This window comes from Ylistrum balloti, unplaced genomic scaffold (assembly GCF_031769215.1).
Source record: "Ylistrum balloti isolate Yb309-2 unplaced genomic scaffold, AGI_CSIRO_Ybal_v1 Utg369822, whole genome shotgun sequence".
Classification (NCBI taxonomy): domain Eukaryota; kingdom Metazoa; phylum Mollusca; class Bivalvia; order Pectinida; family Pectinidae; genus Ylistrum; species Ylistrum balloti.
In genome coordinates this window covers 296,319-323,277 of record NW_026781989.1, presented here as the reverse complement: position 1 = coordinate 323,277, position 26,959 = coordinate 296,319, and the positions used below count along the sequence as shown (strand labels likewise).

The following is a 26,959-nucleotide window of genomic DNA, read 5'->3' as shown; positions in this document are numbered from 1 at the left end:
TATTTATTTAGTTCGAATACCGGCAAATATCAGTACAGTGTATATACAAATGTACTTGTAGTCTTCTGAATTGCTTTCCGTCACCTTGGATTTTCTCCCAGACGCCTTTTAGGTTTCAAAATAATTTAGGTCCTTTTCATCATCACGGGAAAGCCCTAAAAGGACCAAACATTTGTATTCTGGAGCTTTATACATAGTATGACTCTATCTAGTTCTCAATTTGTACCAAAAGGTTATATTTATTTGTATGTCTTTATTACAATGTTCTGTATCTAAAGCAAAATGAAAAAGTAAGTATTGTGGCGTCATATTAAAGCATTAAATGTATCTTTATACATCGCTGTATTAATACTAATAAAAGACTGTGGGTTGTTGTCCAGTAATATGCAACTAATATAATTCTGTTAAGTTCTTTCTTCATATATGGCAGCTTCATATAACTGAATGTCTTTAAATGTATATTAGATTGATGAAGAGGAACACGTCCGCATCACGTAGACAGGAAAGTAACAAAATAAAACATATTTCATATGCATTCATTAGCAGACAGTTGTTAATTATGCTTTAAGATATTATAATTTAATTAGTCTTTACATGTAGGAACAACAAAATGTTTTACCTCACCATGTAACATCTCAAACACATTAGGTGTTCTGTTTAATTTTGTAACATTTCATACATATTAAGAAAAATTTCTTAAACAATGCGATATTTGTCGATTTATCGAATACCTCATTCTGTTTCCAGATTACAAGAATAGTGATGTGGCAGCTAAAAAACAGAATATGGACCCGGAACACACATCACTTACAACTGTTGCGATATTATTCTATATGAAGACATTGTACATATCAACGTTTCTTAGTTGACATGTAACAAGTCTAATTACTTACAACAGTAACTATTTTATAATACACCTTAAAATTCTACGTATCGCGAAATTCAAATGCGTTAGATTGAAAAATTAATATAGATATATAAACACACACATAAATATCATCAGCCTATTAAACTGATCTAAATCTGAAACAACAGAAATATCTTCATATAGAATAAAGACGTTAACGACATTTTCTAATATGTTTATGTTGTCAACAGCTAAATCATGAACACCTAATTCCGCTGTACAAACTCATATATCCTCTATCAACTAGTTAAGATAATGAAATAACTAAGGCACACACTTATCAATGTTTCTTGAAATTGTACTGTCATGCAGAGATACCGTCGGGATAAGCTTGTACAACTTAACATCTCATTATCGCCTTTATAACATTAAAAACAACAAGGATATACAGTTAGTAATATCACAATAGAATAAAATGTTGTTCTGTATACTTATCGACTTAACATGTTGGTATTTAGTGTATGGGGAAGGCAAATCATATTTTTGAGTCTGTATCTAAATAGTCACATTAATAAATCACACAATATCCATAGAGACAATAGAATAGAAATGGTTTGATAAGTACTAAAGGTTCTTCACGATTAACATAAATATACATAATAATGTTTATAGAGAGACAAATATAGACACCACTCGTCTTACATTGGAAGAAAATGTTATACTTATTTGTTTATTTCGTTTTTATTTTACTTTGTGGTAGGCAAAACGTTTATGAAAGTTGGAAAGGTGGGTCTACATTCTAAATAAGGAAGAAATGTTAAGCTGTTTTACTGTTTGATAGCAGAGTTAGTTTGATAGGAAAAAAACATTGGTAAGCTGATACAAAACGCTAATGGAAACAAATATTAACTACAAAAATATATTCTTGAATTACAACTAATTACTAGAATTAAAGTCGAGAAAATGTTAACATGTTTATAAAGGGCGTCGATATCAGTATAAGAAAATAGTCACATGAAATTGACAGTTCTTGGTTGCAAACGAGAATTATTTTTTGAAATATTATCTACATTTGAAGCAAGCATACGAAACAAAGATAAGAATTATTCATACAAAGACGTGGATTACATGTATAGCATCTTGACAAGACATTGGTTGAATCAAGACGTTTCATCAAATCATGAGTTCAGGTCATTGCTAAATCAAAAGCAAATTTATCAACATAATAGTTTTATGGTTTATACAATTTCTTAACGTAATGTTCATCCATTTGAAATCATATATATACAAAAATAAAATTAACAATATTGCTATATAATTTAACTCTTTTATATATTCTTATTTCTTTTACTTTAAAATCTTATTATTTATGCATTTCAGAATGTCCATGTGTGATTGAAAATGAAATACTTTCTCGTCGCTATTTCTTGAATATTTTTCATGTAATTTTATTGATATTTATAAAGCAGTGCAAGATTCTAAATAAAACTAATTTGAAGCCGTCCGCTGTGGTTCATATAGATGTATAGGGAAGGTTTATATTGATCACTCGGCAATGATCGTTCGGAACACTTCTGGCCCTTTGATGCCCCGCGGACATACAATGATTGCTTTGTGCAAAAGGCGAAGAGTTACATGTTCGTCGATGCCGAGAGCAATACTTAAAGTGATGCTTCTGACATTCCTCCGCTGGCGGCTTGTCATCCATCACCGTCTCTCAATAAACCGCCATCATGGTCATTCGTACTCTTGAACAATTAACAAAATAAGTCCTACCTGACAACAGGGATCAATAAAGCAAGAAGTCATTGTCTCCGAACAACCAATCGGAACGTTCCATATCTCATAAATTTTCCCCGGCCCCACTCATGATTGATAAAGCCCAAGTTTTTTGCAGTTTGGTCATCAGTTCGTCATAATTCCATCTTAATCATGGACCTCGTCACAGTATCGCAGGTCTCCGCACGTTAAGTTGCCTAATTCGCCTAAGTCTTTCTCATTTTCACCATTGCTGAGCATGTCAAGAGCGGATCAGAGCCTAATACAGTAATATATTTCATATTGAACATCACGCCATGTCTTACGATCACCGGAGCGCACTGTTGGCAAGCTTCAGGAAACCCAGGCCGACAGAATCCGAGGAGGACCCCGGACAACTTTTGGAGTTTCCATCGGTAAATGGCGCAAAGGAGGAAAAGGGACTCAAAAATGGTTATCAGCTTGGACGCCCGGCGCTACTTAAGAAAGGCGGGAAATATAGAGTTTCGTACAAAGGACTCAAACAGCAGAAAAGGATTCCATTTCTGAAAGATATTTTCCAGACATTGATAGATATAAAATGGCGGTACGCCATGTTGATTTTTTGTGCAACATTCCTATTAGTGTACTTTGTGTTTGCTATACTTTGGTACATTTTGGGCTATGCCCATGACGATTTCAACCCTGTCAACTTGAACAACCCAGATTGGCGACCTTGTGTGGAGAACATGAAGACGTTCGCCGACTCATTCATGTACTCGGTAGAGACCCAGACCACCATTGGATACGGCGCTCTGTATCCTAATACACAATGCGGCGGTACTTTATTTCTAGTCTATCTACAGGTGACAGTAGGATTCCTTATAGAGACGCTACTTGTCGGATTCATCCTCGTCAAGGTTGCCAGGCCAAAACATCGTCGACTCACCCTTCTGTTCAGCGACAGCTTGTGTATCTGTATAGAAGACGGTGAACTTTGTCTTCAGGTTCGGGTAGGAGACATGCGTAAGTCCCATTTAGTCGACACCAAATCTAGTGGTATCTTCATCAGCGAAAAGGTTTCCAAAGAAGGCACTGTATACCCCCTGTATCAAACTGCTATGGAGTTCGAAGCACACGGAATGGATAGCCGTGTATTCATGATGTGGCCTTTAGTTCTGAAACACAGAATCAACGACAAAAGTCCTCTATGGAACATGGAATTTGATGAAATCCTTTCCAACACATTCGAAATTATTGTAATAATAGAAGGGACTATTGAATCAACAGGAGAAATCTGCCAGGCAAGAACATCGTATTCTTCAAAAGACATCCAGTGGGGGTCCCGGTTTGCTAATATAGTAGACTTTGACATACAATCTGGGCTTTGGGAAGCTAATTTCAAGCAGTTCAACGAAACGGTTCCTACTCCAACTCCCAAGTGTAGCGGACGAGATGTTACAAATATCTACAACGGAACTGGAAATTTAGACAGCACAGAAGGAGCTACAGCACGGTCAAGTTTTCGAAGAACCCAAAGTCATGCGGGGCCCTTGAATTACATGCTCGGGAAGGCAAGTCGCGTCCCGGAAGACGCGCAGGAAATGGGGAGAGGCACATTGACATTTAAGGAGGAACCTTACAACAGTAAAAAGTGGTATGTATTTCTTAAAGATTTTTAGTATAACTTACATTAGTGTATTTCGTATCAGTCAATAACTATTAGATATTAATTCCCATACTTTTGTACTGCGTTTGTAATACAACAGGAAAAACCATCATTCCCAGTCAGTAATTCTATATGAAATATTAAATCAACCTTTTATATATAAATTGTGCATTTTCTTTTTTATATAAATAGTTAAAACGATTTAATAGTAAATGATGTCATTTTCATCTTATCTCTGAATCTTCTATAAATTGTTTTAAGTTTATTTTTTTGAGTTCGAAATAAATTGCATTTAACAATAATGCAAAATTTCTTTTTGAAATTATTTTTTTGAATCTAAAGTTAGTATAATTCTCTTTTTTTCAAATAAAATATATAATACATCCACGAATGTTTACATGAATTTGATAATTATTGTCTGTCATTTCAAGATTTCACAGAAAATTACAGGATAATTTAAACGCCTTTTGTAATAAAATCTAGTTTTGTGATATAAAGAAATAAACTGATCGATTACATAGACATGAAAGCGGTCAGATATGTGTTAGAAATACTATTCGTTTGGATCGTGGCAGCTGGAAAAAAAATCAGAATAAACGTATTTTTTCATGTAAGTGATGCGTATTAAATATAACAAATTATTGAAAGATGAAACAACTGTGAATTGTCAGCTTCATATTTAAGTTCAAACAACATGTTCCTCTGATCGCGACCTGCGACAGAGCACTATATCAAACCTATGATACCTGTGGTGACTCACGTTTTCCCGTTTTGTTGTTACTGTACCTAACGAAGTTCACAGTGAGATAGTTTTTCACAGTCTGGTATTTCTTTGATGTGTGTTTTTTTTCCTCTGTTCATATCGAATTTTGTAAATTGGAAAGTCTTGAGTGCAGCAGGTGCGTGTATCAGCTTGTTCCGCTGGATGTATTGGTAGATACTCATGGCCAGGGTTATCAAAGTTTGCAATCTGTAGTTTGCTGGATCACGTTGATCACAAAATTATTATGTGTTTGCTGTTTGTGTGTCTTCAATGTTATTGATGGTATATTTACCTGGGAATTACTGTTACGTTGGAAATTTCTTTCCCACACCTGGAGGTAAAATTGTCGTTCTAAGGATGACTGTGGAATATATGACAGCAATAGGAAAGGTTGGTCTGGCTTGCATATGGAAATATTTCATTGGATTTGTCTGGTGTTAATCAACAAGATTCCAAGAGACAGTTCTATAATAATTACGATACGAGATCATTGTTTAGAAGGTTGAATTTTATTTGTGTCTGAGTTTCCGAGAAGTGTTTTTTACCGACCATTCACCGCTAGATATGGCTCGTATTGTGTCCGTTTCTGCAATTGTAGAAATGAGAGAATTGTAGAAAACGACACAATATGAGATGTATCCGTGTCCAACGAACTGTGGTCTGGCTGCTGATGCTGAACGGTTGATGTTAGGTGTTTTCTTTCCTTCAAGCTGTATATATACACAGTGATTTCAACGCCTTCTTGTGATTTTAAACTGTACCCGTCTTCATTTTGGAGTGATTGTTTAACGTTTCTTAATAGAAAACATATTCTAAACGTAGAATTGTTTTTGTGTTATTTTTGTGATACATAGAAATAATACATTGTGATATAACACGTGATTAACGACACATAATACACTTTGCTATAACACACTTCAATTACACGACACAATACACGGTTTTATTACACGTCCATAACACGATATACATTACACAGTGGTATAACACGTAATTAACACCACAAATAACACACAGTGGTATTGTATGTTAATAACACGACACATAACGTAACAACTCACAACAGTAAAACATACATATTACACAACGTAATAATTCACGACAATAACACGATAATATTACACAACGTAATAATTCACGACAATAACACGACATATATTTAATTCACGACAATAACACGACACACATTACACAACGTAATAATTTACGACAATAACACGACACATATTACACAACGTAATAATTCACGACAATAACACGACACATATTACACAACGTAATAATTCACGACAATAACACGACACATAATATACAACGTAATAACACGATAACACATGAGTACACTTTACCTCACGTCATTAATGCGACACTGTACTTATAGTATAGACTCTACACTTATACGGGCACTTTACTGTTGCCATGGAAACAGCATTTATATTTGTTAATAGTATTCTATTTTTTCTATAATTACAGGAGACTGTCGATGCCAGCTTTCTGAGGAGACAAACCAAGCAATAACTGTACATACAATTTCAACCAAGATAACGCTTTCATTAGATGACAGCACGTGGTGAATTCCATATAAGGAAACATGATATTTTCAATATAATTAATAGTTATTAATTGATAATTAATCATCTTTTCATGAAAGGATGTGTAGCTGCTTATAATCAATTTTGATTCATCATCTGGGGGGACCTATTGTCTATAGTAGTTTTGTATAGTGTCTCAGACTCCGGCAGGACTGACCTTTGACCTTGGTATTGATCATTGATCTTTATCGAGGTTTTTTTTTGTCATGTCTCTTTACCTCAGTCTAGATAAGGTACGAAATACGTTTTGAAAATCCATTTGTTTTCAATGCACAGTAGTTTTAGTTCTTAGTGTTGTATATTGCATCCTTAACAAAAAGGCAACATGAGAAGGGTGGTTTACTATGGGTTTAACAAGTTGGTGCAAATCCAGAAATAAATGTGAATATTTGTAGATCTTGTATAATTAAAATCCATTCTAAAGCATAATTCCATTATCCATTATTTGACTGGATTTATTCCCTGTAAATACTACCCATGTGATATCATATTGATATTATCTACTACTTCTTTAAAAAAATACAAATACAATAAGTTAGTTTTCGCTTTTTGTTTCAGCTTTTGTTCCTAACAGGGAATGATTAGATAGTTTTTTACCTCCCATAATATCTTTATTACAGTGGCTGGTTAAGGACACACCTGTTTTTTTTTTATTTAAGTCGAACGTTCGACTTACGATCTCCAGCGATCGACTTAACTTACTTGAGCGCTCAACTTAACTTTCTCGAGCGCTCGACTTAAATGCTCAACCTACTATCTTGAGCGCTCGACTTAAATAAAAACATATGTGTGTCCTAAACCAGCCACCGTACTTTATCAAAATGGCTTTTAAAGAAATTTTTATAAAATTGCATTTCCACATCTACTAATTTTAGACCAGTATTCAATATCAAAACAAACCAATATTGTTTTAAGCCAATGTGTTTTCATTAAATGTATTGAACAAAATATATATTTCTCCAAAGAAACAAGTGAAGGCACATAATCAAAGTAACACTTTCGTCTATTTAGTGTATTTTTAAAGTCTTATAAAAAATTTCATTGAAAAAAAAATTAAATTATTCAAATGATTGGGGGAAAATCTCTATCAATGATTTTTTCTATGAAATAAGATAATCATTTAATTACTTATTGGACTGTCCATTTTAAATGAATCCTTTGCATATTTAATAATAGATGCCACTAAATTGTACATATGGGGTAATTAAAGTTTACAATGTGCTTTTTTCAAGATTATTTAGTCCCTTAATTGTGATAAGCTGAAATGTCCTGTGTGAGACATCAGAATTAATTTGTCCCAAATGTAGTCTTAGTAACAATAAATAATCCAAGTTTTCAGGAGTTCCTAAATAACTTTTACACATATAATTATAGTAAATATTTGGCTGGGTCTCCCACTGGTGTATCACGACTGAAGCTGAAACTGATGAACCTTTTCATTTAAACAAATACCATAAATATATTCCCATTTTTCCAACAATGTCCTGTTCATAAAGATCACGGACTGTGTTTTGTACCTTCAGATATATTTAGATATTTGCACCTGTACGTTTATCATTACTACAAATGTGTGTGGTACCACCATCATTATTGCACTACAAATTGTAATCATTTTTATGTTCATTGTATTAAATGTTTTGTTTTTATATCACATCAATAAAATTGAAAGCGTATATCAAAGTTTTTATTTTTGTCATCTTCACCCTACATACAGTAAGACCGTACTGTAATTTAATCCTGTCCATGTTGTGTGTACATATATATATATAATTTAAAAAGATATATTTGTTTGTCATGTTAAGTGATTATTTTTCTCTCTCTCTCTAAATATATATACACATATATTTTTCTTAATAATCTTAGCAGACAAGAATCATTTTGATTCTTTTTTCAAACATTTCAACAAATTTATCTATTTCAAGGAAAAGTTAATTACTATTCTAAAAATTATCCAATCAAAATGCCACAAAAATGGGCAACTTCAAGCCCTTGTAATTAAGTCTACCAAGTCTCTGAGAGAACCACAAGACCAGATCTTTGAACAAAGTTATGGACAGACAGATAAACAGACTGATTTCTATAATGCCTTTTTCAGGGAGTTATTTCAACGAAAATGACTGGTGATGTCACTTTCAACATTTGAAGTCATCAATGTACTAACTCATCATATATACAAAATGAAGATTTGAAATATAAATAGTGATATCGTTCAAATTTTCCTCGAGTTAAAACCCTTGTGATGTTTCCCATCTTTATTCACAAAGAGTTTTTATAAGCACAAAATGTACAATCAACATGTTTTAATAGAGTAAACGATACAAATCTTTTCCATGATTACATTACGAATTTTACTTAAGTTCCCAATTACAAATAATTCAATGACTGTCTATCAGATTCTTCATCCAGACAGACATTGAAGACTTCAACAGGAAGCAGCTTTGAATGGGTTTGTTAATTCATAATTCAGAAAGAAACTTTACTGACCAGATCACAAAGATGATATGAATATTACTATGCAGGAGGATGAGAGGTAGTTGGATTATAAGTTTTGATGCCTGCTTGCCAGCCAGACCTTAAGTGACAACCCATCATAGACATTAATCAAGATGACATAGCTGATCTCTGAATACAGTATCACATAAACTTTATTGTCATCTTAAAATATCATAATACAAATACAGGTTTTACATTATTAATGCAAAAATATTTTTCTGAGTTTATTAATAAAATCAACATGTATCATGTCCAATAACTGTTGATTGACACAAATTTTGTAAATTAAAATTTGTCTCTGTTTAAAATGTGACTACTCTTTCTCTCCACTTCAATATTGACCAATGAAATCAAAGACAGTATGTTCACTTTTTAGTGAAACATATACCTAGCACTCCCATATTGCTGTTGTCAATATTTACTTTTGGTTTGTCCAATCTGACCATAAAACTACAAAATCTGATCATAAATTTATTACCAAGCAATGCACCACTAAATCAGATGACACCGAACCCAGACAATAAGACTTAGCTGCAACACATGAATACTGACCAGTTATACTTTCGTAAAAGAAAAGTGAACATGTGCCAGTACCATACCTTGATAGGCTCAAACTGTTTGGATGAAAGACCCTACTTAAATATTATTCAGAGCAAACATATTCTGTAAACAGAAATATCAGATTGAATGCACTTCAACCCAAGAAAAAAAAAAAGAAAAAAAAAAAAAATTATCATGAAAGACCTTCGAAATATTTCAATTGGGGAACATCTTTTTTTCCCCACATATGCAAACAATGTTTCACTATAACTGCAATTAAATATTGCTAAAACACAAATGTAATATCAACAATTATACAAAAAAACACTAAGCCACAAAGTATGTCTTACTGTGTGTTTAGAAAAAATCTATACAATACACATCAATACAAGTACTAGAGAGTAAGAAAATCTGAGTTACCTATACAGGTAATAATACCAAATCATCTATCATATCAATGCTGATTATAATCAAAATATTTACTATCAAAAATGTGTACCAGTCTTATATTTCTTTTTATCATAAGTAATTAACCTATAAGCCTCTGTTTGATAGAACCTCTTATCACACCATTCAGCAAGTATGTTTGGCACCAAAACAAGGACTTTCTGACAAGAACACAGCGTAAACACTTTTCCATTGTTCATATTTCAAAACAGTTTTCCTCATTCTTATGACAGCATAACTCACTAAAAATGCACAAATCATATACCTGGTATGTACTTATGATAACATCTAAGCATTCATTTCTAACCAGTGGTCCTAATATTAAAGATATTGTTTTGTTTTCTCTAAGTTTTCTCTCAGTAGTTGAGATGTACACTTGCAGTAAGTCATACATGGCACCAGATAATGCAGATAGGTCAAAAAACTTGTCATTATTGAAAGCTAAATTTATGGGGAAGCTACTCTATCCTACAAAACAAATGTCCATTCTTATTGGTCAGATCTGAATGGAACTAACTCTTCTATTTTACAAAGAACCGGCCATTCTCATTGGTAAGATTTGAATGGAACTAACTCTTCTATTCTAAAAAGAGCCGGCCCTTCTCATTTGGTAAATTTTAATGTAACCAACTCTAGATCGTCTATTATACACAAAGAACCAGCCATTCTCATTGGTCAGATTTGAATGGAACTAACTCTTCTATTCTACAACCTGCCAGCAAAATTCTAAGGGAGTTAACTCTGCTATTACACTGCTATTCTCACTTGGTAAAATTTAAGGGAACTAACTCTAGATTGCTTATTTGAAAATGCAAATTGTAAGCCAAATTTAAAGGGAACTATCCTTTATTTCATCAGTCTCATTTCCTGACAGCAATTTACAAACCAAGAATAATTCAAGTTCTATTCATTCAGATCAAGTTTTAAATGTTTTGCATCAAATGACTAGAAACAATATCATCTTTTTTCACATTCTCGTAACAGGAAACTCCTCTCGGTCTTAGATCAATGCATGGCAGATACACAGATGCTGGACAATTCTTTATAACTCTTTCCTCTCTTACAAAGGCTTCACTTATCTTCATGTTCATCATAGATCCAACATCCATGCACTTAAGTGGTCATCAGAATTTCCAGCATCATCCAAATCAGAACCATTACAGGACTCGGAATCCAGGGTTTCAGGATTTAGATCTTCTGTGCTTGGAAAACATCTACAGTTGTCTGCTCCAACACTCCAAAAATCTTGACAAATTTTCCTTGAACTGTTTTCTAAAATTTCTATGACTTCTTGTACAACTTTATCCGATAACTTTGACCCTGAAAAGTTAAGAGATATCAGAACAATAAAAATGTTTCTTTACCATTTACAAAATGATCAAGGTTAGGATTAAAAAGGACAAAACAATTAGCTCTAGACTCCCGAGGAAATCCTGGACTATTCAACCCTAGACTTTGCTCAGGGTGAGACAGATAAGAATCTCCAAGCAGTGTGACTATCTTTCTGTACATCGATCAAAGTTAGGGGAATTATATTTTGTGCCCTTATGTTAAATACAACTAGACAGACTCTTAATAATGACACATGCATGTTCTACATTTGAAGACTTAAAAGTCTGAATCATATTGACATATCACCATAACTAGTATAAATGACCACCCATGTGTGAAAGCAACATACTTTTACACATCACTCCAAGATGGACACTAAACAAATGCCCAAATTCCAATGCAAAGTTACAGGTTGCAGAGATCTACTTTTGGTATATCATGTTCCTTCATACTGCACAAATCTTGACAGACCTTAAATACATTTTATGAGCGAAATGTTCTGGAAATACAAACATGAAAGTACACACTCATGGAGGCCGATGATCGTGCCCCTTTAAAAGAAAACTGTTGAAAGTACCTAAAACAGATCTTAAACACTTTAATGCCCCCTGTTTGGTTTCATTCACATATATGTAATATTGTAAAGATGTACATCTCATTCAATTCTGTTGTAAAACTAATTAAACCCTGTTTAAAACAAACGCTTCTTTATAAAGACAGACATTTAACCACTTATGTAGTTCAGAAGGTGTATTTTACTTACACTTCCAACCTCCTTTGCATCCAATCCAAACTCAATGGCAGTCTCCAGAATACATTCTATTTCACCCAGTGTGAAATTGTATGAGGGAAAGGGCATCTCCGACTGGCTTGAGTCATTACAGAACTCCCTATGGAATAGTATCAATAAGGTTGAAATCTGACACCAATATGAAGAGGTTTGTTCATATCAAATTATTTTAACGATGAAATAAAAGTTTAATTCATTCACAACAAAATTACTCTCGTCTTGGATTCAGATGCAAGTATAGGTTTGGTTTAAACAATATTTTATTTCCAGATTTTCATTTACAACATACACATACACAAATTATAAAATTGAAAACAGATCTGGCAACAAGATTATAAATCTTATATTAAGCCATCTCCAAGTATAAGTAAAACTGCAAAGACTGAGTAGCAAGGGCTAAATCTTTTGTATTCATGACTACTCCGATACTAATATAATGTTCTTCTTAAATCACTTGATAGATAGGGCCACCAAGCTTTTAGAAATTATTTCATATTCCAATGTTATTACAGTTAAATTCAGAAACTCCTTCGTGTCACATACCACATGGGTTTATGAAACAATAACAAAGGAGCCTAGAATCAAAGAATTCAATCATATAACTATTGGCAAAACAAGGCAATCGAATCCAATGTACGTAAACTAATCTAATTTAGAAGAGTTGATGAAGAGGTATAATTCGACCAAACACTTACAATTGTTATTAATTGTGTCAATTTATAGTAAATACATTGAAATACACTGTCTTAATACTACCAGACTATATAAACTATGTGCAAATGCCTGTGGCATGTAGTTTCAGCAGAGCCTATGGAGGAACTGAGTTGTGTTGGTTCTAGCTCACATTGTGTTACAAGTTTATTGCATGCCTGGAAACAGATGGAAACCCCTGTGTATATGTGTTACAGCTCCACGTGCAGGCCGGATCAGTATTATTATACTTACGTAAGCTTGGTCTTCACAAGGTTGGCCCAGTCTGGAGAACAATCATAAGCTTTGTTTTCTTTCTCTTTTATTTTGTTGCTTTCTTGTTCCTTCTCTACAAAATAAACCAAATAATATATCTAAAACAGGAAACAACAAAGCTAAAACAGATTGATTGTTTTCAATTTTTTTTCCCCTGTGACAAAGTGTATTTATATTGGGATAACTAGATATTGTTAAATACTCATTATCTGAATATAAGTATCAATCACAACAGTCTGCAGAGTGGTTGCTCCTTGTATTCATTTAATACCGTCTACCGGCTTCGCCCTCCCGGGCTTCTTCAGGACCTCATTATTTGATAAATTGTCTCAAAACTAATAATCTCCTGTACTCCTTGTTTTGAAATTGTTGTCAAATGATTTTATAACAAAGTGCTATCAAACATTCAATAACAAAATAGCTTGGAAGGTTTCCTCGTCCAACTGTTGTAAAACAACTATTAAGTGACTTTATATAAACACACATATCATTTACTCTAGTTTTGTATCTTGAGGACATGTTCAATACAATATTAAATGTGAAGTATATGTTATAAGTCCAGAGAGCAAAATGTGGTAGTACAGAAGCAGGAGGGTAAACAGTAAGCTTCAATCTCAAATCAAATAACAAAATCTTACCTTTAGGCGTCCGTCCCTTGGGTTTAGAGAACATCCGAGAATACATATCTGCTTCCATAACTTTGTGTTTCTTCATATTACTGTAAATTGTAAGGTGTGACAGTAATGTCTTCAAATCAATGAGAAAGTTTTCATTCAATAAGGCATACCTATATAAAACGGAAATTAATGAACAATATTCCAATTAAATGCACAGTAATATCAAATATTACCAAACATATTTTGGGCAGTACACTGTTAAATTACTGAAATATTAATTTAAATGAAATAAGAAAATACCGAAATTTCAACAGAATCTTATTTGAGGAGACTAGGTTAAAATTTATACTGAAAAAAGTACAAGGATAAAAATACATGGTGTTCTGGAAGTGTAACTTTTGCATCCATATGTACATCTTGGTCAATCAAAGAAGTAATGTCGTGTTTCAAAAAAAAAAAAAAAAAAACCAAGGTTAACGAAAATAGAACCAACTGGCAAACTAACCAATACTAAACACGACCAGCTTCATATCGCTTATTTTGACTGTATAATTTCCCTATAACCTGCATTTAACTGAATCTCTCTTAAACCCTGTTAGAGAGTTTATCTGCCAAGTGTACCTGTATACATATTGCACAAAAGAATGGTATTTGGAACAAACCGTTGAAACAAATTGTGACAAGTTTGTTGAATACTATTGTACAAAATCATTTCCATTTTCAGAAAACTACTCAACATCAAAATTTAATCTTACAGTTTGATGGTAAAACTTGTTTTGGGAACAAGGTCATGATTAATGGAAAATCAGGTGTTCTGTGAAAGGTCAGGTATACTCAGCTGTCAGCACAGTCATGAATCCTCAAACCTATATCCCGTGTTTGTTGATTAATCAGGTTGCTAATTTTGCCATAATCAAACTTCTCAAAAATACTTAAAATATTGCAATATATTTCTTTTTCTTAAAATATTTAAATAGACTGATAAATTGAAATAACTCACCTTTCTAGTTTCACCAGCTCTTCATTAATACTGGAATTATTTGGCTCCAGGCGCTGAGCCTTGACCAGGTAGTCACGGGCTCGATCAAACTCCTGCTGCTGGTGCAGGGACTGAAATATCAAACCAAAACATCTTCCTGTATCTCATATAAAATGGAAACAAATGTATGGTTCTGGTTCAAGTGACTCAAATACATAAGCAAGAATTCATAAAAAATCATTTTATCAGAAATTAATTAAGATCAAAATTGGTGATATTCTCACTCCGAATCTCTATATCTATGGTGACATCACAATTTAAACCGTAAGAACTTTCAGTCAATAAAAGTTCTGCTAGGTGTTGCTAAATGAGTTTTCATCACACAACTGATTTCATGTGTGTTATTACACTGATAACAACTGGGTGTTTATGTTATAGATAATCTTGAGAGAAAACACATATGAAAATTCTGCCAGTGTCTGCAGTTGTCTACCTTTCCATAAAAGTAGAATGCATGGACATCTTTGGGGTTGATCTCCATCATTTTTTTACAGTAGTTGATACAACGACCTGGATTAGCTAATTTGCTGCTGCAGACAGCCATGTGGTGGTACATTTTGAGCAGCATCTGTTGCTGTTCTCTTTCCTCCTCGTCATCTTTAAGGTGGTACTCCTCCAGAACAGTGGCTGCCTGAAATCAATTAAAACTGCATATTTTTTATATTGACAAACAAGAAAGGAAAAGGTTCATCATGAACAAGTCAGTAAAGGGAAGTGTCCTTCAGGAATAAGTTCATGGTCAGGGTCATCCCAGGATCAGTAAGAAAGGCAAAGTCATTTGGGAATAAGTTGGTAATTGTAAGGGTCATTCAGGAATAAGTTATTGAAAGTCGATGTCATTCAGGATTAACACAATAAAAGGCAGTGTCCCTCAGGAATAAGTTCATTAATGTCAAGGTCGTCAAAGGATCAGTAAAAAAAGGCAAAGACCTTTGGAAATAAAGTTGGTAATGGTAAGGGTCATTCAGGAATAACTATCAAAGTTTAAGGTCATTCAGGGATAAGTCAGTAAAGGTCAAGGTCATGCAGGAGTAAGTCAGTAAATAACAGGGTCTTTAAGGATAAGTTAGCAATGTCAAGGTCATTCAGGATAATGTAAAGGGCAAGGTTCACTCTGTAGCAATATTTTCAAACAATACTCTGCATACTGATACAGCAATGCAAATTTCAGCCAATACACCAACAGTAATCTACTTTTTTAGAGGTGAATGGCTTCTTTATCCAATATATAAAATGGAAAAATAACAAATTGAAACAAACAATTGCTTAATTGATTAATATGTCAGTTATCTTATGTGAATATTCCATACTTGGTATATTCCTGCCTTGCTGGTGTAATCTTTATAACTTTGGGGGTGATGGTGACTCTGATCCTCCAAATCAAATTTATTTTCATCACCATAATTTGTTTTATATTTTATTTTGCTCAGACTGACGAAAGATTTTGGTATATTCTGATGCCATCAACAATTAATACTCACAATTGAAGTTTATTCCGGAGAGATCATTATGTGTTCTATTAACAATATATACAAATTTTTAAAAAATGCACTGTTTATGTGAACTACTGTAGGTATTTTACCTTGCGATAATGTCGGAATGCTTTCTTATATTGGGCAGCATCAAAGAGCTGTTTTCCATGCTGAAAAAATAGAATAAAATACACTGCTATCAGTTAAAAAGTTACTTCTGTGTTTCACAAATTTGGCAAATTAATTTATAATCAAATTTCTTTTCTTACAAATAAACATTGTAAAATTTTAAAGGCTACACAATTTGCATTTTTAAGTATTATAAAAGGACGTGCTCCAAAAATATGAATAATTTACTGACACACTAGTTTTAATGCTTGCAGCAAGTGAATTCAGGAAGGTCCTTTTTATTTTGAGTTCACTAACTATATGCACTAGGACTGAGGACAACAAATGTACAACATAAGGCTGTGTCATGCATGCCCATCATGCTTCTTTTTTCGCCAGCAGTCTAATTATTTTTTAATCAAGTTTCAATTTCTTTCTCTATACACGGGTATCACAGCAATAGATCAATATTGTCTTAAAACATGAAGTGAAATTAGATGCGATGTTTACAGAAGAAAATGTAATATTTCTCCCCTATATTATATATTTATAAACATATATTACAGACATTATGTGCCTTAATCCTTCATTACTTGTGTCAAATTGTTCAGGGCTCTATGATCTTCCAGTCTTGTCCAAAAATAAAAAGTGTGCATCAAATAACACACAATATTGCATGAACAAAAAATTTAGTTACTGGAGCAGTATTTTTTATGAAAATCAGATGCCCGAGATCTTATCATCTTGTCAATAATAATTCACCTGTCTTTCTTCAATGTAGACTTTCCTCAGCTGATCAAATTTCAAATTTCGTTTTTCTTCCTGTAATAAATAAAGATTTCTATGCATTAAGTAACATTTAATGCAAACTTGCTACTTCCATCATTAATCCCAAATGGATTTTTAAATAAGTACATGTAAGTCATACACTCACCATATGTCCATGCATTATATCAAGAGTAATGTTTCAGACAAAATTTGTTCAAACTTTTTTTTTCATTATTATGGACAATAAAGCTGACGAATTATATCTTGGAAAAGAAAAATATTTTATCTTTTCAACAAAATCGGCAAAACGATGGCTCAGCTCCCCCTTCAATCAAAAAGATTAGTCACAAATTAGAGAGTAATTCCTCTAATATGAAAAATATTAATATTACTAACAATAATGTGTGTGAGCTAATGAACACATGTGTCTAACTAATCGAAAACATAACTAACTGAAAACATTTTTTTTCCTCAAGAATGAAAAACTGAAAGAGAATGACTTTATTCAATAAAGTCCAATGTTCTTCAATTTTAGGTAAAATTCCAACAACAATGCTGTTGAACCTCATACAGTAAAAAGTTGGCATGGTAACATAACACAGGAAGCATCTGAGGTAATCAATATCGATTCCATTTAAAATATACAGATATTTCAAAATTTTATCTTATAAATTTAACTTAGAAATGCAGGAGTGACAGTCTGAGAGACTTTTAAGTGGAAAATATTTCTTTTATGATATGTAATCGTCATAATTTTCTAAACTAAGGGAGACCACTCATTTACACAAACAATAGTGCCATCAAAAAGAAGTAAAATCCTGCATGTTAAGTAGTGAAATGAATTTAGAATTGTATATCATTATGTATTGCAGAATCACCAATAAATCAAGCAAAATGTTATGATAAGATTCAGATGAAAAGGAGCTGGAAAATCTAAGAAAGAGAATAGAAAAATTCACTTTGCAATTTTGATCAAATTTTAACACTACTTATTTAACCATAAGCTTGTATAAGAGCAAGTAAAATGAATGAGTATACACTGTGACTAGAATACTGGATTTAGTTAATGTGATGTGGCATGGGTGTTGATCAAATCCCTTAACTTACCTCAGTTAGAAAGTTATACTCATCCAGACCAGCATGCTCTACATAACTCATCAACTCCACCTCATACATCACTTTAACAGAGAGATATCACATTTTATATAGACAAACAGTGATAAAGATTATATCAATTGACTGATAAATAAAAATCACATGTTTATACTCATAAGCATCAATCAGGTGCTTAAACTAATAAATATAAGTCATATAATTATCAGATGAATCAACATCATGTGTAGATAACCATTAAAATTACCTCCTAAAAACAGTATCCATGAAATATCAGAAAATTACAGCATAAAGACTTGATATACAACAAATATGCAGTGCATACCAGTTGCTTCAGGTGGGATTCGAGGTGCACATCCAAGTTTTCCAAATGCATAATCATGGGTTATAATGAATCTAGACAGTTCTCCTTTCTTCATGGTTGAGATTCCTATTTCTAGACCTTCCACAAGCTGACCTGTAACATACAAAGGAATGGTTAGAAAGACACCAACCTCTGATACTAATAATCCACTTAAATCCTGACCATGTGATAATTTGTACAAATAAAAGCAAGTCTGATGTCTGCAACATAATTCCTTAATTTGTTCCTGAAGTATAAAGAAGCAGTATGCGACTGTTACTGTGGAATGTTAGTAAAATGAATAATTCCAAAGCAAATGTTTCTATTATCAATATTGATAACAACACCATTTCCTGCTGCTACCTCTGTATTGTGATGTCAAAGTGGTCCAGCTGGTTGTTCCCATTTATATCTTAATATAAACAAATACCCAATTAATGTTGTCCAAAATTTGTTCATAATTAGTTATAATAATCTCTGAATATGGCTACACAATACCAATCCCTCCGATTGGTTGATTGTACGGGGAAGTTTTGTCCTTTTAGAGATCAATCAGAACAGCAGAATGTGAGTTACTGAGTGGAACTTGAGTTACTGTGTCAAAATGTAACTTGAAAGCAACCCAAAAATAACAATTACACTGCATGAGAAGTGTGTGATTTATCAGACCAATGGAATTCAAGATATTGAGTGGAAACAGGCATTTTATTTACAGAACAGTGATTTCAAAACAATCATCAGAGATCATTGACAACTTTTTTACCTTTTCCTAATTGTCTTTTGACTGGAGCACTTCGCAAACGTGAGGAATCAAAAGGCTCGTCTGAATACTCCAAAAAGCCATTGTAGTGAACTGGAAAATCAAAATAATTTCTTCTTTGTCACATTTGTGATAAAATCATCAAAGAATTGGAATATTAACATCAATCTGCTACATATTTCAACTCCCAGTTTTCCCACGGCAACTTACAAGGGTTCCCTCAGGTAGAACAGATATCTTATTACAAAATCAGGCAGAATAATCTAACATTAATTTTATGATTCAAAACTGCAAAAGCCTACGTATTCAAGAAGGAAGTCATTACAATCATAAAATTAAAGGAAATGTTTCGACTGTAACTCACTTGTAACAATAGACCCTTCTGGTATAACATTGCCTGCTCCATGTGTAAGTATTTTTTTCACAACACCACCATCTTCAATAAGCTTCACCATTTTCTTTGCCATTTTTTCAAATGGGCAAGTTCCATCCTCTTCATCAGTGTCATTGTCATCTTCATCAGGAACGTAACAATTCCTTAGAACATCATTTGGTTCAAAATAGGCATTGCTGGTCAGATTTTCATCTAAAAAGAAACAACATTTGGTTTTAAATGATGCAATTTCTTTATATTTTGGCTTGGCTCCCTAAGTTATATGATAACATCACCACAGGTTTAACATAAACAAGAGGGTCAAGGAGCCTGCACCGCTCACCTGGTTTATTAAGCTATTCAGCCAATTAATAAAAAAAATCATAGATGACAAATAATTTCTGATATAATTATCCAATTGAGTTCCAGGCTTGTGCTAAAACAGAAGTCAATATACTTGTATGGAAGAAGGATTGTTAAGAACTTACTTACTCTATTGGGCCCATCCCTCCCATCCTAGGGGGCTGAAATTCAATGTTTTTACAGAATTGATTTTCATTCACCTAAGAATACTTTTGACCAAACTGAGGTAAAATCCCATCATTCCTACAGGAGGAGTAGAGTTTAAAGAATTTGCTCTATTATTCCTATTGGACACTGCCCTTTTCTCGCAAGGGGGTCAAGACTTCCCATTTACAAAAGACTGATTCCCCTTCACCCAAAACTGCTTCAGATCAAATATTCTCCTCAGGTCCCTAAGGACTGGGAACCAATCCTGACACAAACTATATATTCTTTCATCCAATAATACTTCTAACCAAATTTGTGCAAATTCCAATCATTCCTACTGGAGTGGTTGGATTTTAAAGAAATTACTCTATTTGCCCTATTGGGCCCCACCCCTCTCACCAAATATTGATTCATCTTCCTCCAAGAATGCTTACAACTAAAATAGACAACATTCATTCATACCTTAGGAGAAGTGTGATATTAAAGAGTTTACTCAATTTCGCCTATTGGCCCAGACTCTACTGCCCCATGGGCCTGAGAGATCAAATGTTTATAAATGATTGATTTCAGTGGGGACAGACCTAACATTTATACAAGATTTATTTCCCTTCAGGAAAGAATACTTCACAACAAGTTTTGGCAAAATCCATTCATTTCTACACGAGGAATAGGATTTTAAAGTACTTGCAAAATTTCCCCTTTTGAGGCCCCATCTCTCAGGCCCCAGAGAGCCTAGAACCAATATTCATGCAAACTTGACTTCACTTTTCCTAAGGATGCTTCAGACCAAGTAGTCCAGATAGTGCTTTTGTCCTGCCCAGTTGATGCCACAATGTCTGCAGTTTTATTGATGTATTATAAGTGAACAAATGCCTTTACCATTTACAGATCAACATATACATTTCAGATTATTAACCTGCTGCCATGAAATCTTCTCGCAGTTGAAAACTTTGACCTTCACTTAAAGGATTCCGTAGTTCACTCAAGTTGAGGGGTTCCCTCAAGGGAACAGCAACTTCTTCTTGCTACAAGAAAGAAGACTATTTTATATTAATCTGTTTCCTATATTCATTATTTCACTGTCCCTGATATATTTATTCTATTCAAGAGTAAAATATGATAGTATCAAATGAACTCAAGACTTAAATTGTCACGTAGCAAAATTTTGTAAGTTGTCCTTAGGTTGGATCATCGCAAAATCAACATTACTTTGGAAAAGTTAATTTGTTAAGATACATAGTTCTTTGTTTTGTCATTACAGAAACTGAGCTTTAAAGCAATATAATCTTAATGCCAACAAAATATCAACAGAGAAACTTAAGGTTGATATATGTCACCCTAGAAAATACAAGCCACAATATACCACACAGCTAGAGAGAACTTCTTTTTAGCTTGATCAGTTGACTAGTAAGTCCGGGGTCCCAGAATCGATTCCTCGCTGAGGCATTGAAGTCAATAATGACCTCTTTTACATTGACGTCCATGTACGGACCCCAGAATAGTAGTTAGCCATGCCCTACCACCAATTGAAGACGAGTTGTTTACTGGAGTTTGAGCGTCAAGACTCATAAGCCGGGGGTCCCGGGTTCAATTCTTTAAAAATCATAGAACTGAATAATGTATGTATGGAGAATTGAGGCTTAGTGTTGACAGACGAGGCTTGTACCTGTGAGTCAGGTGGTAAATGCTAATTACAGACTATAAGTGAATGCAGCACAGGAAGATACCATTGATAACTGTGAACGGCGGAGCTGGAGTCTTCGATTTTTCTAGGGATAGCGATTCATGAACACAAAAACTGAGATGCGTGTTGATATTTGTAACAGACCGATGACAATATGGTCCTAGCACACATAGACATGCGTGCTATGACCCATATAGCATTATCGGTACATATGTGGAGTAGGGAGGATTACAAACACCATCTGTAGAGTAGGGAAAAACATTTGGTACCAAACCCCTGGAGAGGTGTAATGCATGTTACAAAATTACTATAAATGAAGAATGTTGAAGATAATTCCTATGTTGTGCTAGTATCAATACTCGCCTTGCTCGTACCAAATACATGTAAAACTAGTTCTGTCGTGGTTGTAGCTCTGAGATAGATCTCACCCAATTTGCTACGTCGAAGAAGCACACGTTTAAAATCATCTGTTTATGACAAACACCATTTTCATGCATCAAAACATTACCTAATGGTCTAGAAACAAACCGTATAATATTCGTCTTCCTGATCCATTTCAAAATATTGACGATAGGCTAAGGATATATACTGTAAACAAATCACACGTGCTGAACTCTTCCTGCCTTCTGCCAAACTCTCGGTTTTTCCCTTCCCGCGAATTTTCAAGCATACACGTGAGCAAGACGCGAGGGAGGATGCTAGTTGAAGATCCGGTATATGGTTCCGGAATAAATCCTCCGTGTAGTAAGAGAGGAAAATAGGGACATCTTTTCAGTTGTAGAAACAATGAAAATGAAATATTCCAATATAGATTGAAACTTTATTATACCACAGGCACCTCATCTTTTAACTTCAAGTCTCTGATTATGATATTCTCAACAACGTTCCACTGAAATCGTATTTTTATTTTAAATATAAAAAAAATGATTTCATTTATCATTTTTTAATATCAGAAAATTCATTTAATGGATATTAGAATACAAACAAATTTTCTGATATCAGAAAATCATATGAACACATTTGCTTAAATTCAAAGCATGATATTTTATCCATTAATCAACTAATTAATTAATTCATTCATTTTTTTTTATAAATATATTTCAGATATCTTCTGATATTGAAAATTCAAATTTATTTCTTCCATGAAATAATTTTCTGGTATCAGAAAATAGAATTCTGTATGTCAGAAACCTTAGACTATTTCTGCATTAAATTTGGTTTGGTTTCTTACCATGGGCCTTAATCAAAATATGTTCAGACATGCGCTGTCCTTCAGTGAGGTCTAGTGACAGATTTTAATTTTGATATTAATGATTATTGTAGACATAAATGTACGCATGTTTACATAAGAATAATTATTTTCCATGCAAAAGTATATTGGGGAATGTGAAATTAAATGACAGTAACTTGTGCTTGATCTCTTGTTCAATAAATATACTTGAATCAGATTCATGCGAACCAATTTCGAAAACGATCAGAAATGCTATCACTCAATAATAGACATTATTATAGGAACCATTATATCTATAACTAACTTTAACTAATAATTAAATATTGATATTACATACCGAAACCAATCTTATTACTCTGAACGTTTGCTAGCCAACTTTGCTGCACATGTACATATTGAATACTTACCTTATCTCAAATCCATGGTGCAAAATGTCTCCATATGTTTCTTTATATGTACATACACTTTGTTGTTTTCATTGCTTTTGTTATTGGAATGCATTACATCCGAGTACTGATCATGTATACAATTTTTGTGAAACTTTTCATTATTCATCTGAAAATTATATTTGAACTCTCAAGCGTAGAAGGCGCTGTGTTTAAAAGTACTTACCTCTCCTACGTATCTGGTATTACCTGATGCCGAGTGACGTAATAAGCCACCGAACTCTTACCGGCGCCTTCTATGACAAATCCCTAACATTACCCTTACACAAACGCTTAGATCCAATTACTGTACTGGCAGTAAACCTGGTACTTAACTTTGGATGGAAAGCCTTACCCATTATCACTTGTATCTTCCTATACGGTATAGGTGTAATCACTAGAGGTCCTAAAAAGGTACATCCACATAAAGTAAGTCAGAATTGGTATGTCTTACTTACTTTCATTTTACTATTAGACATTCTTGTAGTCTTATATGATCTTCTTGTTCAATTGTTGTAGAAAGCAATCCAGGTCCAACTATGTGTTGTTCACTATAACGTAGATAAAATCAATGTATTTTTACTGAACTGAATACTTTTGACGTGCTTGCGTTTACCGAAACATGGCTAAACCCCTCAAACGAGTCGTCTGATGATCTCATTCACGGCCATTTTTATCCACCTTTTTGTCAAAGCAGACAAACGCGAATTGGTGGCGGTGTCTATGTTCGGAAAAACATCATTGTCAAACGGCGTAAAGATCTCGAGGTCAGGAATGTTGAAAGTGTATGGCTAGAATTACATTTGAAATCTCATAAACTGCTACTTGGCACTTTTTACCGCCCCCCAAACATCAACGACCAAACTTGGAATTTAATCCATTACTCTATAGAACTTGCATTTAGTACAGGTATTACAAACATTCTTATTACTGGTGATTTGAATGACAATATTCTATCCACGTATAACAGTGTAATTAAAGATATTATGAACCAATTCGCTTTAAAGCAGTTAATAAATGAGCCAACACATTTCACAGAAACCTCAAGATCCTTAATAGATGTGTTTCTCGTTAGCAATGATGGTATTGTTGAACAATCCCATGTAGGTGATCCTTTTCTGAAAAGTAATATAAGGTATCACTGTCCTATATATGCGTATCTGAAATTCAAACGCCCACCGAACTGTAAATGCACCAAACGTCGTATATGGTTATACAAAGATTGCAATTTTAACAATTATCGTGAGAAATTAAATAACATTACCTGGAATGATACAGAAGCATTATCTACAGATCTCGATGCAGATTATGTTACAAAAACAATTACTCAAATAGCTTCAGAGACAATACCAAACAAATGTATCACAATAAGAAAAGCTGACCCGCCTTGGATGCACAATAATATACGTAAATTGATCAGAACTAGAAAAAGAATTCATGCAAAAGCCAAGACTACACAGAACCCACTTCATTGGGAAACATTCAGAAAAGTAAGAAATACATGTGTTGATGCTATTCGGCAGGCGAAAAGTAATTATTACAAAAAAATATCATCTTACCTTCAAACCACTCCTAACTCTTCTAAAAATTGGTGGAAAGTCTTGAACTCATTAACTAACTTTTCATGTAAAACTACTGACGTACCTATGATCATTTATAATGGTCAAGAGTACATTGATGATAAAGAAAAAGCCACTATTCTTAATGACTACTTTATTCAACAGACCGAACTTAACGACTTACATCGACCCCTTCCAGTTAATCATGACAATATTACTATCATACTAGAAAATATTACTATTACACAGCAGGACGTCTCTGATGCTATTAGTATACTTGACGCGTCTAAAGCACCTGGGCCTGACTTAATAAGTGGGAAATTTTTAAAAGAAGGTAAACGTCAGTTAATTGGGCCTCTTTGTAGTCTTTTTAACAAATCACTGTCGAATCAATCATATCCCGAAATGTGGAAAATGGCTAATGTTATTCCTATATTTAAAAAAGACGACCCTAGTGTAGTTTCAAATTATAGACCGATTTCCCTTATTAGTATAATAGGAAAGGTTATGGAAAGGTGTGTTTTTAAACATGTGTATAATTTTCTACGAGACTCTTCTTTTTTCACCGAACACCAGTCGGGTTTTAGAAGAGGTGATTCTGCTATAAATCAACTATTGACTATTACAAATGATATTGGTAAAGCTTTAGATTGTGGGAAGGAGGTGCAGGTTATTTTCCTAGATATAAGTAAAGCTTTTGATAGGGTGTGGCATAAGGGACTCCTTTATAAATTAAATAAAGCAGGCATAAGGGGAACGCTATTAGGGTGGTTCAAAAGTTATCTTTCTGATAGGAAACAGCGAGTTTTGGTAAACGGTGAATTTTCAAACTATGGTACAATTAAAGCTGGGGTTCCACAGGGCTCTATTTTAGGACCCTTATTGTTTCTGATTTTTATCAATGATATAGTTTCTGACATTGCTAGTATTATAAAATTATTTGCAGATGACACTACCCTCTATCTCGTAGTAGACAACGCTATTAACTCAGCCAACGTATTAAATAATGACTTATGTAATATTCATGCTTGGGCTAATCAATGGCTAGTTACGTTTAATGCAAATAAAACAGAGTCGTTACTAATCAGTAGGAAATCTTCAAAATCTATCCTTCCACAACTTAGTATGGATAACACAAATATCAATCAAGTAATAACACACAAACATCTAGGTGTATATATCAATGAAGATTTAAGTTGGACTAATCATGTTGACGGTATTATCTTGAAGGCGTCCAAAAGGTTATCTGCCCTAAGGAAGCTCAAATTTGTTCTTGACCGTAGCACGTTAGAACGTATATATTTCTCATATATTTTGCCGATCCTTGAATATGCTGATGTTGTTTGGGATTCTTTGCCAATTGTCTTTATTAATAAACTAGAATCTATTCACAAGGAATCAGCACGGATTGTTACTGGAGCAACAAAATTGGTAAGTATAGAATTGTTATATAAAGATACATGTTGGGACACATTAGCAGAACGCAGGAAAAAACATAAGATTATCAAGCTCCACAACATGGTCTATAACCATACTCCGTCTTCTCTTTCTAATATACTTCCACGGAGAAATTCCGAAATACATAATATGAGAACTAGACAATCGAATCATTTATCTACCATTAAAACTAATACCAGTTTCTACAAAAACTCCTTCCTTCCTTCTACTGTCCATTTGTGGAACAATCTACCTACCACTATACGAGAAAACCCCTCTGTGTCTGTCCTTAAACATTATCTTTATAGAGACAAAGGTAAATCGCCTAGTTACCGATCCTATGG

General features: G+C 33.6%; 2 protein-coding genes across 2 annotated transcripts; one reads left to right on the top strand and one right to left on the bottom strand.

Moving 5' to 3' along the window:
- The first annotated feature begins 2,922 nt into the window (after positions 1–2,922).
- LOC132545060 (G protein-activated inward rectifier potassium channel 3-like) lies at positions 2,923–6,514 on the top strand. Its single transcript, XM_060208727.1, has 2 exons — positions 2,923–4,241; positions 6,490–6,514. The coding sequence occupies exons 1-2, from the start codon at positions 2,923–2,925 to the stop codon at positions 6,512–6,514; spliced, it is 1,344 nt and encodes a 447-aa protein (XP_060064710.1).
- A 4,219-nt stretch (positions 6,515–10,733) lies between these two features.
- On the bottom strand, positions 10,734–22,576 carry LOC132545076 (inactive peptidyl-prolyl cis-trans isomerase FKBP6-like). The gene is made up of 14 exons (XM_060208746.1): positions 22,492–22,576; positions 21,196–21,304; positions 19,761–19,982; positions 19,400–19,489; positions 18,619–18,750; positions 18,288–18,358; positions 17,175–17,234; positions 16,415–16,474; positions 15,266–15,463; positions 14,794–14,903; positions 13,815–13,894; positions 13,156–13,249; positions 12,184–12,310; positions 10,734–11,408 (listed from the first exon to the last, which is right to left on the bottom strand). Exons 1-14 carry the CDS (start codon positions 22,516–22,518, stop codon positions 11,370–11,372), a joined length of 1,419 nt encoding a protein of 472 aa, XP_060064729.1. The 5' UTR covers positions 22,519–22,576; the 3' UTR covers positions 10,734–11,369.
- Between the last annotated feature and the right edge of the window lie 4,383 nt (positions 22,577–26,959).

Excerpts from the sequence above, each read along its gene's own strand:
- LOC132545060 (XM_060208727.1), top strand. The coding sequence starts at position 2,923 with ATGTCTTACGATCACCGGAGCGCACTGTTGGCAAGCTTCAGGAAACCC. Across the intron at positions 4,242-6,489 it reads CCTTACAACAGTAAAAAGTG|GAGACTGTCGATGCCAGCTT; the intron begins GTATGTATTTCT and ends CTATAATTACAG.
- LOC132545076 (XM_060208746.1), bottom strand. The coding sequence starts at position 22,518 with ATGGATCAGGAAGACGAATATTATACG. Across the intron at positions 19,983-21,195 it reads AGAAGATTTCATGGCAGCAG|ATGAAAATCTGACCAGCAAT; the intron begins GTTAATAATCTG and ends GTTTCTTTTTAG. Across the intron at positions 15,464-16,414 it reads CATTCCGACATTATCGCAAG|GCAGCCACTGTTCTGGAGGA; the intron begins GTAAAATACCTA and ends AATTGATTTCAG.